Genomic DNA, 14,958 nt, shown 5'->3' with positions numbered 1-14,958 from the left:
CCATATTGTATAGGCAGCGTATTGGGTGCTTGATGTATATGGTCAACACTAGGCCAGATATATGCTTTGCAGTGAACACACTTAGCCAATTCATGGTTGAGCCTAGGAGGGTGCACTGGGTAGCTGCAAAGCACATTCTTCACTACGTGCAGGGGACTGTCGATTATGGTTTGGACTATGGGCGGGGAGATGGAGTGAGGTTGGCAGGTTACACAGATGCAGATTGGGCAGGTTGTGCTTCTGATAGGAAAAGCACTTCAAGGTGTTGTTGTTGATTTGGGGTAGCATCGGATGTGCACTAGCCATGAAAATTGGTGGAAAGGCTAAAGCACATGAGATCTCCAAGACCCAGAAATGGTTTGGGCGGATTCTAACAAGTTTGGGAGATATTAAAATCATTAATATTTTTAATGGAGTTCCTAAAAGTCTAAACTTAGGAAAAGTAAAATATTAATGGGTATTAATATAAAACTGGGTTAGAAGGTTCCAAAAGTCATGGATCAAGCCAAATCTAATCTTAGTCATTGATCAGAGATTTAATCTCGGCCGTTGAAAGACCAACAGGAAAAGTATAAGAAGAGGCTTGAGGGTCAGTTGGAGAACATACTGAAGGGGACCAGTCAGTTCGATTTCTAAAGCGAGGTTAGCTGAGAAATTCGAACTAGTGGTCTGTAGAGCAGCAGGAGGCAGCAAGTAAGAAACAGAGAGTTGAGAACAACAACAGGGGAACAGCGCAGAGGTTGGAGAGATAAACGGAGGGGCTGCAAACTCCACAATCACTGGAGGACCTGTGTGGGTGACAAAAAGAGGCCCAGTGCTGACACAGAGAGGCAGGGGCTAACGCAAAGAGTCTGGGAGCTATGCGGAGGTCAAGCAGGCTGACGCTAAGACTGTGGAGAGTGCTGAAGAATTTCCTCTCTGTTGGGTAAGCCAGTTTGGCACCTAGTTGTACTAAAAAATCGCTGAATAATAAAATCCTCCCTTGCTGCACCGGTTTTCCCACATTGGGTTATTCTGGGGACTGATTGCCCAAAATATTTGTGTCGATGTGTTAATTCTTGTGCATGTGTTTGTTTCTGTATTATGGTGCGATATCTGCAGCGGAATTTATTTTAATGTTTACTGAAGGATTTTCATAAACAACTTATCAAGAAATAAGTAGGTAAAATAAATCAGTCGCTACAGTGATAAAATTTCCACATGGTATCAGAGCAAGTAATCAAAGACAGGAAGGGAAAATCAATTATGGGTCAAGACCATGATGCAGAAGCATCTACGTCAGGAGACTCGCACAGATTTTCAGAAAATTGCACAAGATAAAGTGGTTTCGATTTCTTTATGTTGGCTTCCAAGTTGGAAGAAGAAGTGGCTTATGTGACTAGCTCTGCATCATCAGAGGTATGGTATATAGACAGTGGGGCCTCTTGGCATATGATGGGAATCCGGGAATATTTCTCAAATTATCAGGAGGAGAAGATGAACTTTCAGATCACCATGGGGAACAAAGCAAAATGTACTCCAGTAGGGAGAGGTATCATAGTTTTTCAAACAAAAACGGGAGAGTGGTTTCGTGCTACCAATGTGCTGCATGTACCAGGATTGGGGATGAACTTACTTTCTGTGTCGCAACTTCAAGGCAAAGGCTATGATGTTTTCTTCATCAAGGAGAAAGTATATGTCAAACACCCAAGCTGGAAAAAGAAAGTACAGATCGGGATCAAAAGTAACAGGTTGTACAGACTACAACTAGAATCATCAATGGCACTAATAGGCATTCATGGAGACAAGGATTTGAACGAACCATGGCACAGAAGAATGGGACATTTGCACCATGGGGCTCTGAGAATTCTTAGGAGCATTGTAACAGGAGTTTCGGATCTTAGTATGGAACGAGATGATGTATGCAGAGGATGTGCTCTAGGAAAGTATACCAAGGCAGCATTTCCTAGAAGTAAAAACAAGGCCAAGAGTGTACTAAGATTGATACACTCGGATATCTGTGGACCCATATCCACTAAAGCTCTTAGTGGTGCTGAGTACTTCCTTACCTTCATTGATGACCACTCAAGGAAAACTTGGATTTATTTTATGAAAACCAAGGACGAGGTTTTTTGTCGATTCAAAGAGTGGAGAATCTGAGTGGAAAGAATATAAAAGTTTGGCGCTCAGATAATGGTGGAGAGTATGTCGATAAGGACTTCACTGATTTTTGCGTGAAGGAGGGCATCTGAAGAGAGTGGACAGCTCCGTACAATCCGAAGCAAAATGGAGTAGCAGAAAGAAAGAACAAGACTATTGTAGAAGCAGCTAGTGCCATGATGTATGATCAGGATATGCCAAAATTCCTGTGGGCAAAAGCAAGCAACACAGTAGTCTATGTTCAAAATAGAACTCCCATCGAGCATTGGGCAAGATTACTCAAGAGAAAGTCTTCACGGGGAAGACGCCTGAAGTCAATGATTTCAAGATATTTGGGAGCCTAGCATATTGCCGCATACCCGAGGAAAAGAGGAAGAAGCTGGATCAAACTACAGAGAAAGGATATCTAGTGGGATATAGCGAAAATGCTAAGGCATACAAAATCTATCTTCCAGGGAGTAGGAAGGTAGTAGTTAGACGAAATGTGAAGTTCATGGAAGACAGGGCTTTCAAAAAATCTCGAGAAATGCCTTCCGAGGAGCAGCCAAAAGAGGAACTGTTGGTCAAACCTCTTCAACCAGCAAAAGAAAAAAAATCTTCCTCGGGTCAGAAAGAATCACAGGATGAGGAGGAGCTAACAAAAGCACTTGATGGCAAAGGAAGAACGAGCAGGGAACTTTGTCAGATTCTGCGAGATACAGAGGACTTCATCAGTGCGCCAAGGAACAATAAGAGGGAGTGAAAACAACCAGATAAATATCAGGCATTAGTAGCTCAGGATGGGGAGCCTGCCAATTTTCTGGAGGCAGCTCAACATCAGGTTTGGCTGGATGCAATGGTAGAGGAGTACAACTCCATAATGGTGAACGATGTCTGGGAGGTAGTGCTAAGGCCTCAAGACTGATCAGTGGTAGGTTCGAAATGGATCTACAAGATTAAAGACGTTGCAGACGGCAGTGTTGAAAAATACAAAACCAAGTTTGTGGCTAAGGGGTATGCTCAGAAGGAAGGAATTGACTACGTAGAGACCTTCGCCCCGGTAGCCAGGTATACATCTATTAGAACCATGATATCTCTTGCAGCACAGATGGGGTGGGAGATTCATTAGATGGATGTCAAAACGGCATTTCTGAATGGTGTGATAGAAGAAGTATACATTGAACAACCAGAGGGCTTTGAGACACATGAGAAGAAGTCTCATGTATGCAGATTGAAGAAAGCCTTGTATGGGCTAAAACAGGGACCTAGAGCGTGGTATGGGCGAATCGATGGCTACTTACAGAAAATGGGATTTGTCAAGAGCGACACAGATCCAAATCTCTACTATCTGGTTGTAGAAAATGAGCCTCTAATCTTAGTATTATATGTGGATGATCTCTTCTTGACAGGATCATCCAGACTCATAGGGAACTACAAGAAGAATCTAGCCACGAAGTTCGACATGAAAGATTTGGGACGAATGCATTATTTCCTGGGGTTGGAAGTTTGGCAACAAAAGGGGGAGATCTTCTTTGGGCAAGGGAGATATGCTACAAAAATCCTAAAGAGATTCAGGATGGAGGACTATAAACCCATGGGCTACTCCAATGATAACCAATTGGAAGAAGATTGATGCATCAGAAGACAATGATGTTGATCCCACCTTATACAGGCAGCTCATAGGGTCCCTGATGTATCTGGTCAATACCACGCCAGACATTTGCTACGCTGTCAACACCCCAGTCAGTTCATGGTGGAGCCGAAGAGGGCGCACTGGGCAGCAGCTAAACATGTTCTCAAGTATTTATAGGGAACAGTTGGGTAAGGATATCAAATTGAACGGGTTTACTAATGCAGATTGGGCAGGAGGTTCAGTGGATTGGAAAAGTACCACTAGGTACTGTTTCAACATTGGATCAAGAATGACCTCCTGGTGCAGTAGGAAACAGAAATTCGTGGCTCTGAGCTTAGCTGAGGCAAAATATATGGCCACAAGCACAATGTCGTGCAAGGCCATATGGCTTAGAAAACTGCTTGTGAAACTATTCAGAAGAAGATGGAGGCGACCAGGATCATGTTTGATAATCAGAGTTGCATCAAGCTTTCTGAGAATCCAGTATTTCATGATCTGTCAAAGCATATTGATATCCAGTGTCACTTTGTCAAAGACTGTGTCCAACAAGGAGCTGTATAGTCGAGCTATACTCCTACAAGAAAACAAGTGGCAGACATCCTTACCAAGGCCCTTGGAACAACCATGTTTGATTATTTAAGGGAGAAGATGGAGATGATAAAGAATCCATTTTAGTAGTAGAAATGGGTATGATGTTGCAGTGCAGTAGTAGTCAACAGTAGCACGATGCAACATGAGAAGGAGGAGTTTGCAGTGCAGATGTAGTGTTGGGAAGGACTAGCAGCAACACAGATGCAGAGGGAGTTGCGGTGCAGATGCAGTGTTGGGAAGATGGACCAGTAGCAACACGAATGCAGAGGGAGCTGCAGTACAGATGTAGCAGTAGCAATGATAGAGCCATGGGCAACAGTATAGGATGCAGTAGTGCAGAAGATGTTAGGCAAGGAGGCTTAGCATCAGCACAAGTACCGATGCAGTATGATTAGAGTAATGTTCACTGTGGAGTATTACTAGAGCACAATCCTCGCTAAGAGGGAGTGTTGATTTGGCGTAGCATCGGATGTGCTCTAGTCATGAAAATTGGTGGAGAGGCTAAAGCACATGAAATCTCCAAGACCCAAAAATGGTTTGGGCAGATTCTAACAAGTTTGGGAGATATTAAAGTAATTAATATTTTTAATGGAGTTCCTAAAAGTCTAAACTTAGGAAAAATAAAATATTAATGGGTATTAATGTAAATATGGGTTAGAAGGTTCCAAAAGTCATGGATGAAGCCAAATCTAATCTTGGCCTATTTTATCAGGAGTTGAGACCGATGGTTATTCACTGTGATAATCAGAGTTGCATTAAACTCACAGAGAATCTAGTGTTTCATGACAAGTCAAAGCACATTGACATCAGATATCATTTCATCAGGGACTATGTTCATAAGAGGGCAGTGAAGTTGGAGTATATATCAATAGATGAGCAGGTGGTCGATGTTCTCACAAAGTCCTTGCCAAGAGGCAAACATGTCCATTTCAGGGACAATATGGGTGTGGTGAGAAACACTTTCCTGGTAAGAGGGAGTGTTGATTTTTAAAGTACCTTGGACAAGTGGTTTCCCATGGGTTAGTCTCTACCTAGGGAAAAGTGTCCAAAATAATTCTTTTCCCTAGTGTGACTTTAAAGTGAAAGTGACTTTAGACATAAAGTACAAAGTGGGTACTTTATTTAATGGGTGTTTAAAACATGGAAAGTGATAATTAAATGCACATTTATTCTCATCCCTTGATCTAAATGAATCTGAGCCATTAGATCTTAGGGTTGCCCTGAAGTCATTTAGGGAAATAAAAGGGGGAAAGAAAAGAGACTCTACATTTATTCTTCATGAGCAGATTGGAGAAAGGAGGCTAAGAGTTGGAGAAAAGTTCTGAAGGAGAAATTTGTTGCAGCAAGCTGAAGGAGTGATCTCTGGGCAAAGTTGGGCACGAAAATCGAGGCATAGAAGACAATATAAGGTATAGTACGAACAACATTTAATGTTGTAAGTTGCACGTCGTTCGAGAGAAGTTTTTGAAAAACAAGTACAATCCGTACAATATGTATTCGTACAGTACATATTTTCAACTTCAAGTGCACACAAAAATTGAGGCAAAGTGGGCATGAAATCGAGGCAAAGTGGGCACAGTTTTCAAGGAGTTTTGGGCTGAAGAGATAAGTTGTATTTTGTTGTTTTTGTTTTGTCTGCAAATGCATTTTTCCTTAACTTGAAAGATATATAAATTTGAAGAGCTCCCAAACAAGTTTTCCCCGGAGAAGATTGAAGGGGTTTTGCCTCGGTCTAAGTTGACCAAAAATCTGCGTGTATTTTATGTCCATATTTATTTTCAGCATGTGTTGACAGTCCCATGTGTTTTAATCTGAAAAATTCATTTCCAGAATTCTATATGTTGAATGTATGTTTATGGGAAAGGGCATTTAACTAAATGGGAGTGATAAGGTGAAATTAAAATCAGGTTGGAATTGTAGGAAACATTTTTTAGTCATCAAATTTCAACACCTTTCGCTCTCGTCGGCAAAAAAGTTGCGCGACAGACAGGCAAGGAAAGGGAGGGAAAAAGATAAAATGTCCTCCTCCCCTCCCATTATTCACCATATGCACAGTGAAAGAGCAAGAGAGGAGGGCTTTTCGAATTAGAGGCTTGGAGCTTGAGTTGAGGAGGGAGATTAAGAGACCATGAGGAGCTTGCAAGGGAGATTGGAGCTTGGGATTGAAGACCAAAGAGGTAGGATCTACACTCTAATCTAACATTTGTGTTTTTTATATGTTCATTACTAAATGAAAATGTTCTCTTCTCTTTCCCATTCCCATTCCTCCATTTTATTACAGGCTCAAAACTTCGAACATCATGGCTATATGGTTTGGAATTCTCTTGTTGTCGGTTCCCTTTTTAGTTATTATGGTGTTGAAGAGTAGGAGGGTTGATCATGATGAAGAGGAAGAAGAAGTGGGTTTTAGTGGATTTGACGAAAACCCTAGATAGGAGTAGTACCTTGTTGAGGAGGAAGTGGAGAGTGGAGATGAGGGCACAAAAGCCAAACCAGACCAAACCCCATTGTGGAAATATGTTTCTAGGCCTAGAGGAGGGAAAGGGGTTGGAACCACTAAATTTACATGCCTCCATTACAAAAACACTTACACAGGTCCATACACTCGTTCGAAAAGGCACCTCTATGGGCAAAGGCCATGGGATGGAGATAAACAAATAGGAATCATAGCTTGTTTAAGTGTGTAAGCAACACAGAGCCAAATACATAAGGGAAGAGGAGGAAGCCTAATACAGATCTAAAAGATCAAAGGGTGTCTTTGAACATAGCCCACAATCACATGCACAAAGAACACCATCAGCATCCTCCCATGGCAACGGATATGGAGGCACAAGAACAAACATCTCTTTAAGGCGTAGAACCATATCAGATTTCCTAGACAAAGGGTGTAGGAATATGATGTGGATTCAAAAAATATCGGTTTCTCTATACATGTGGGATACCATTCAATGTTCTTCGCTCACCTTATTGACATGAAATGGTTTCTGCGATTAATGATGCCCCCAAAGGATACAAGAGCCCTGGGTATGACAAGGCTAGAACTGTGGGACTTGATCATGAAAAAGCAAAAACAACACATTCTTTGAGTAAAATAACAAATTCTTGGAATGAGCATGGGTTGTCCATTGTATCTGATAGATGGACAACTGTAAAAGGCAAGCCATTGATAAGTGTTCTTGTTGTGTCTATTAATGGTGCAATCTTCCTTTCGCATATGATTACTCAGAAAAGTTCAAGACCGCCATCAACATTGCAGAACCATTACTTGAAACAATTTAACATATTGGGCCATACAATGTCATCCAAGTCATCACTGATAATGCTTCTAATTGTAAGGCAGTAAGAGCAATTATTGAAGATAGATACCCCAACATATTTTGGTTTGGGTGTTTGGTTCACACAATAAACCTTTTGGTGCATGATATTATTAAGAACAAAAACCATCAATACAAATGGATTGGTGATTTGTACAAGGGGCAAAAAAATGATAAAATTTATTACAAATCATAGCTATAACCATGCGCTTTTCCCCAACCACTCAAGATTGGAGTTGTTGAAGATTGTGAAGACTAGGTTTGCTAGTTATTACCTCACCTTCAGGCGCCTTTTGAAGGTAAGAGAGTCATTGGCTAGCATGGTATCAAGTCAACAATGGCAGGTATTAAAGGACAGTGATCCAACCACAGTTAACAAGCAAGGTTTTGAACAGGTGGAGACCACTCTTGATGGGTTGTTTTGGGCACGCGTGAGCGAAGTTTTGCAATTCACCAAGCCCGTTTGTAGCATGATTCGTTTTGCAGATACAAATAAACTAGTGATTGGGGAGGTGTATGAGCAAATGGATAGCATGTTGGGGCAAATAAAAGATATTGTTCAGGAAAATGATCCAACTTGTATACAATGATTCACAATTGTGTGTGTGCATGGTGTAATAAACTTAATCTTCCACCACATGCCTTGGCGTATATCCTTATGCCAAAATACTACTCTCCATCTTGGTTGGGCCAACCTGCACTTGGGGGTGGGGTTAGGATCAAACCCCATACAGATCGAGAGGTATCTAAAGCATAATATATGGAAGCATTACACAAGTTGGTCCCTGACAAAGAGGAGTGTGCTAATTTGTGTCTTGAATCAGGCAGAGTTATCTAAAGCATATATGGAAGCATTAGACAAGTTAATCCTTGACAAGGAGGAGTGTGCTAATCTACATCTTGAATTAGACAGATACTTCAGTTGCACTGGTTCATTTGGTTCTTTGCATGCAATGGAAGATAGAGACAGATTTGATGCTCTCACATGGTAGGAAGCATATGGCGGCCAGGGACTTTTGCCAAAATTGGCAAAAAACATGCTCTCACGGGTTGAAAATACTTCTTTTGCAAAGGGGTGTTGGAGCACCTACAACTTCATACAAATGTAAGAAGACACAAACTCAATGAAAATCGGGCAGAAAGCTTGGTTTATGTGCACTACAACTTGAGGTTGTTGAGTCATTATGTGATGAGGCTTATGAGGATACATCATATAAAACTTGGGACAACAACCCAGAGGACGATAATTTGGTGGGTTGCACTAAATATCTAGAAGAATTGGAAGCAAAACTTTTGAAAGATGATGATGAAGCAACAACATCCATGCCACCCCCATCATCCAGTAGTAGTGCTTGAGTTCCAACAATTGTTTCTTTGTTGTCGTCGTCTCCATCTACATCCTCACGTGGAGGGCATGTGCCTTCTTGTTCTGATTGTGCGACTATGTGGGAGGAGACTCCTAGAAGACCACCACGACCTGCTCAGAAATTAGCCATTTCTCGTGGCAAGAGCCCTAAGCATTAGTAATAGATACTATATTTACTTGTCTTTTCTAGAAGTTTTTATAACAATTGACTCTTTCATATTTATTATGATATTTTTTGTAAACAATATATGACAATTTAAGTTTGAAGTTGGCCATTATAACTCATTGGTAATGAATTATAAATATGATGCTTCATTAAAGTTGAAAGTTGTTTCCCAGATGCGGGTGTACAGAAGGGCGTTAAATATGACGGGACAGGGGTGGGGCGACACCTGCCTACCTAGGACATGGCGGATAATTGGCTTCTGATCGACAGATCTCTGCATTTAAGAAGCGCAGGGTTCAATGGCATTGTCTTAAGTGGTTCCGGATCTCATATCCTGTCCTCCGCTCTGGTTCATGCCTCCGCATGCTCCAGCATGCTTTAGACTTCGGCTCTCTTCAATGCAACAATAATGGCAGGTGCTTCTCAATGCGTGAAAGAGGAAGATAAATTGAAGCTAGGCCATGGGCTATCTGTGGAGCCGCTTCCGTCGAACCACTCACATTTTTATCTGGCCTCTGGCCTCAGTTCTGGATTCTGTCTGTATGGTGTTGGCTCCGTCATCCCTGCTGCCTCTCGTTGCTTGAATGGGGAGGCTAATTTGGAGCTTCGCTCTGGTCTTTTAGCAGAGCCGCCTCTGTTGAACCTCTGGCATTTCTCTGGCCTTTGTTTTGGCTTATGTCTGAATTGCTCTGGCCCTATCATTGTTGCTGCTCGGCCTCGCTTTGCTCCCGCTGCTGTTGTCCCCCTATGCCTCGTCTACGCCATAAAATGCGGGGCTGTCCTCTGTGCGCGCCTTCCAGCCCATCTTCCGATTCGCCCTCCCTCTCCAACGATTTCTTTGTCGGCCACTACCCTCACACCCGCAGTGGGAGAGGGCGTTTTCATGATTCCAGCCACTGTTTGGGCTCCCCTGCTCCCCGTCCTCCTGCCACCATGCCTTCTCCCACGACTAGCTCCGCGCTTTTCTCCTTCAACTGTTCTCTGAACCACCCAAGGATAACCGCTCACATTACGGTGGTCTTCCATGAGGAAGCCCAGTTGGGGGAGCCAAGCTCTCATCCGGCGGGCCTCGGCTCTGACAATGCTCAGACTTCGAACCTCCAGATGGGGATTGGCAGCGCGTCTATGCAGGCTCCGGATGCTCAAGCTCGCAGCGCTCATGATGTTGAGATGGCACCGGTTGATCCTGGTCCTTCCGAATCCGAAGCTGCTCTTGCCAGGGATCTGCTTGCAACAGGTTGGTGCCGTATAGTTGAAGAGCCTCCAGATGATTAGTTTGCTCACTGTTGTCTTGTTATCTTGCCTTGCGGCCCATACAATTGGGCAAGTTTATGTTCAAACTGCTATGTTGAATTTTTGTTTATTTTTGGAACTCTGTAAACTCTGCAACATCAAGAAGATCATAATTTGCTCCCCTGCGTGGGTTTTGGCAATCTGTTCAAGACTGATTTACCTGTCATTGGGCAGTCTCCATATATGTTTATCTTAACAATTCTGCCTTTCACCAGGGCAGTGGTTTTGACTACGGTCACGACGTAATTCTACTTCCTTTGTTAATAGATTAATCTTATTTAGAAAAAAAAGTTGAAAGTTGTTTCATTTCATTTCATTTTATAACCTTTCATTTCATGTTAGAATTTTTATATAATTTTGGTGATCAATGATGATAAATGTTATGTACTAAATTTTGAAAGCTTGAACCTTTAAGATTGATGAATCATGAGACTCGATATGTTGTATGTTACTAACTAATGGATGTGGTTGATGAAGATTATAACTTCTAGATGATTGATGTTATATGGTTCAATTTATGTCGTTATGCTTTTTCTATCTAATTCATCATTGTACATGCTTTTTGTTGACATATATGCATCAAAATATATAAAAATATATATTATATAAAAATTCGCCCTGATTCGCTCCCGAACCGCGAGCTTTTGAAAATGTTGCTTGTTGCTTACGCTCCCGAGTAACCTTGGCCTAGATCCATCTTAAATCCATATCAACCAAACGCCAAGTGGGATCAAATTTTTTGAGATGCAAACCTCTTTTAAAGTGAAAAGAGATTTGATCTCTTTCAGCACTTGATAGATTCGGAGTTAAGATGGATCTAGGCTAGTTTAATTTCCCCCTTTAGATAGACTATATTCCACGTGGATACCATGGGTTCACATAACTCTGGAGCTCAAAAACCACCAGTAACTTGACAAATTCAAGTTTACCTTAACTATCCAATGAAATTTAATAACAATAATAATAATAAATTAGAATTTTTATTTTTATTATTTTAGTTTGAAGTTATTTTTAATTTAACATAAGGTTATTTTTATTTTTATTTTATTTGACAAAATCAAAATGTTTACAGGACATTACATTACATCTCTACCATGCTGGGCTAGAAAGCACCTCTTGGCACAATCAGACCCCGGGAATAGAATTTTGTAAATGCTGATGAAAACTCAGCTCAGGTAATAATCAGTACAAGCAAACCCCAGGATACATAAAAAAGAGAGTTAAATAGAAGCTGGCCTCGGAAAAAATGATGACACTTTTGAACCTCAAAAGCAAAATTGAACCCAGGACATGTATTACGAAATTGCAAGGGGAAACTCGGCTCAAGTAAAAATGTTTTCCTGAATCCTTGGAATATGGAAATGTGAAAATGAAATTAAAGCTGGCCCCTGAGAAGCAGATTTGAACCCTGAGACATGAATTTTAGAAAATGCTAGTGGAACGTCGACTCAGGTAATAACGCTTTAGTGAAGACCTGGGATATGAAAATAATATGAATAAAAACTATCCTGAATATAACAAATTGTAATTTAGTAGAGATTGTTTCTTTTATAGAGATATGTACAAACCTGAGAAGCAAAATTGAAGCCTAGAATATGTAAATAAGGGAACCAAATTAAAGCTGACCTTAGAAAAATGTTGACCTTGTCAAAGCCGATATGAATTTTTACAATGCTAATGCTAACGGAAATTCAGCTCAGGTAATAACAATGCTCTAATCAAACCACGGGATACGTAAATAATAGAATTGAATTGAAGTTGGACTCAAGGAAAAAAGGCATTTTCGAACCTCAGAAGCAAAATTGAACCCCAGGGCCTAAATTTTGAAAATGCTACTGGGAAATCGGCTCCAGTATTAATGCTTAAACGAAGCCCTGGGATATGGAAAATAAGAATGGCATCAAAGCATTCCTAAAACAAAATAATAATTCGAACCTGAGACGCAAAACTGAACCATAGGGCATGAATTTTGAAAATGTGGTAGAAACTCGGTTCGGAATAATGGTTCTTAACCCAAGCTCTCGGGTAAGAGTTCTTAACCAAAACCTTGGATACCGAAATGGAAAAATAAACAAAAGCTAGCCTCGGATAAAAAGATGACATTTTTAAACTTCAGAAACAAAATTAAACCATCGGACAAAATGTTTAAAACAGTAGCAGAAGCTCGTCTCGGATATAATCAAGCTCTGGCATACGGAAATAAGACAATTAAATTAAAATTTGGCTGAGGAATTATAAAAAACCTAAAAAAAATACGAGGTTTTCGAACCTGAGAAGCTAAATTCTGTTTAAGTACCGTCGACAAACTGAGAAAAGTTGGTTTTTGTAAAAATGTTGGCAGCAAATTAACTTAACAGAAATCTAACCCTGAAAACAAGAACAGCGTTTAATTGTAACGTGCAATTAAACGAGTCTAAAGTAATGCGAAAAGCATGTGTGGCATTACTCGCTGCGTAGTCGAAGATGTCTGGCGATGGCGCTGAGAGCAGCCCGGGATGCCTTTCCCAGGCACCGGAATGCGTCTGCCATGCACGGTGGCGAAGTATCCCCTTCATCTGTTGGCCTGCAAAAATTATAATTTTCGTCAAAACAAAAATCATGACTTACCCCGACCCCCATTCATCATGATCATGATCATCATACATAGATGCCTATTAAAAGATGTAGAATGCACATATGTGAATGGAATGAAGGGTTATAATGCAAATGACTAATAAATAGAATGCCATGATGTATGATGAATGGACGATGAAGGGAGTCATGGGGATATGAGGCCAGGCTGCGAGTATTAGATACTATACCTTCCAGCACGATACAAATGAGCCCCGCCACGCGCGGCAGGGGCGTTGGGAGGAGGACCGTAGCCTGTCTGGGTTTTGGAGGCCCAATTGGCCGCCTGCGCCCTGGTCCGGAAGTAGAGCTTGGCGGATTCGAGCGCGCACCTGAGCAACGCAGAATCTTCAACCCCGAGCTCTATAACCACCGCGTTGTGCCTCGTCAGGGAATTCGATAGCGCCTCCACGGCCTTTGTGTAGATGGGCGTCGGCGCCCCGTCGTCTGGAAGGATGTCCGAGAGCTTTATTCTGGACAGCGTAGCGGACGACGACGATGAAGGCAGAAACTGTGGTGGTGCTGGCACCGCCGCTGCTGCTGCGGCGGCCGCGGCCGCTTCAGAGGAAGAATGATTGTGCTGCTGCTGAGGATGTGCCGCTGCGAGTGGCTCAGGATTTAGCATGTGCGTTGGCCGGGAAGAAGCGGAGGTATGGGGAACGAGTCCCAGAGAGAGCGAAGAGGCCGAGAGGCCCTGGTGATGGGGATGATGATGATGGGGATGAGTTGGAGGCGGCGGTAGCTGCTGCTGCTGGTGGTGGTGAGACTGCAGAGGGGGCGAAGGGGATGGGTTTGGCCCCTGTGGAGCCATGGAAGACATCTGCTGCATCATGAAAAATCATCTCATCTCATCTAAGCTCCTACTCAAACCCCATGACCATTCATGATCATTCATGCCCCTTCTCACCCCCATTCCATAATAAATAAATAAAAAGCCCCCAAAACCCAAATAAAAACTGATCTTGATTTTTTGGGTTTCTTGAAGAGCAGGTTTTTTGCGTTTGCATCAAAAAACCCAGGCCAACATTTTCTCTGATCGCCGAAACAAAATCCCCGGAAACATAGAAAAATGATTCCTACGGCCGCTAGGGTTTTTAAATAAAAGTAAGCGCTCCAATGAACCAATCAATCAAATCGGTCTAGGGTTTCGATTCGATCCCTCCATGCTGCTGCTTAACCGGTGTTTTGCTTTGCAGTGCTCGCCGTCTCTCCCTCTTGCTTTTTCTCTCTCTCTTCTGACCCCTTGTTGTATGGGCATCATCATTCATCCATGTATGCCTATGCCAGATGCCCATTCATGCTGCGATGCCGTCATCCCCGCCATGACCGCATGTGCAATCTCCCTGCCACGTGACAAATGCATCGTCATCACCTTGCGGGTACATGCGGTATGGGCATGTGCTTTGGGGTGGATGGACATCCATGACAAGCTGCCTCATGGTGGGGCCGGAGCGTTTGTGGTCCCCAACGCGGATCCTCGAGGCGCCCGTGAGATTAACATATGGAATTAAAAGCGGCGGACTTTAATTCGACTCTATCTGCGATTTGAACGGCACGCAACGTCCGCGACCAATGTTTGGATCGTTTGCCGTATATATTGAACTGATGGCGATAGCAATTTAATGCAAAACGAATTCAATTTAAAATATATTAGAGTATATCCGAACTTTAGCGTTAAATTTACTAAAATCCAAAAATTCCCAAATTTAATTATTATAAAAAATAAAAATAAAAATAAATAAATAAAGTATACATATATATATATTTTGTGTTAGTGTTATTTCTGCTTTATAATTATAAATGTGGTTACGTATACGTAATAGGAATATTTGCTTGGAATTTTGTAGACTTTCAAATACAAATACAG

The 14,958-nt window shown here is 41.9% G+C and overlaps 1 protein-coding gene across 1 annotated transcript in view; it reads right to left on the bottom strand.

Moving 5' to 3' along the window:
- Positions 1–14,291, bottom strand: part of LOC149233081 (RING/U-box superfamily protein) — a 142,972-nt gene extending 128,681 nt beyond the window's left edge. The window contains exons 1-2 of the mRNA XM_089379686.1: positions 13,283–14,291; positions 12,928–13,044 (exon numbers count right to left, since the gene is read on the bottom strand). Coding sequence (XP_089235812.1) covers positions 12,928–13,044; positions 13,283–13,923 — 758 coding nt within the window. The 5' untranslated portion in view covers positions 13,924–14,291. The remainder of the gene's footprint in view (positions 1–12,927; positions 13,045–13,282) is intronic.
- Between the last annotated feature and the right edge of the window lie 667 nt (positions 14,292–14,958).

The sequence above is a fragment of the Pinus tabuliformis genome, chromosome J (assembly GCF_031772625.1).
Source record: "Pinus tabuliformis cultivar Carrire ecotype Pingquan chromosome J, CPIR1, whole genome shotgun sequence".
Classification (NCBI taxonomy): domain Eukaryota; kingdom Viridiplantae; phylum Streptophyta; class Pinopsida; order Pinales; family Pinaceae; genus Pinus; species Pinus tabuliformis.
Note: the sequence above shows the minus strand (reverse complement) of the source record. Positions and strands in the feature narration are given on the sequence as shown.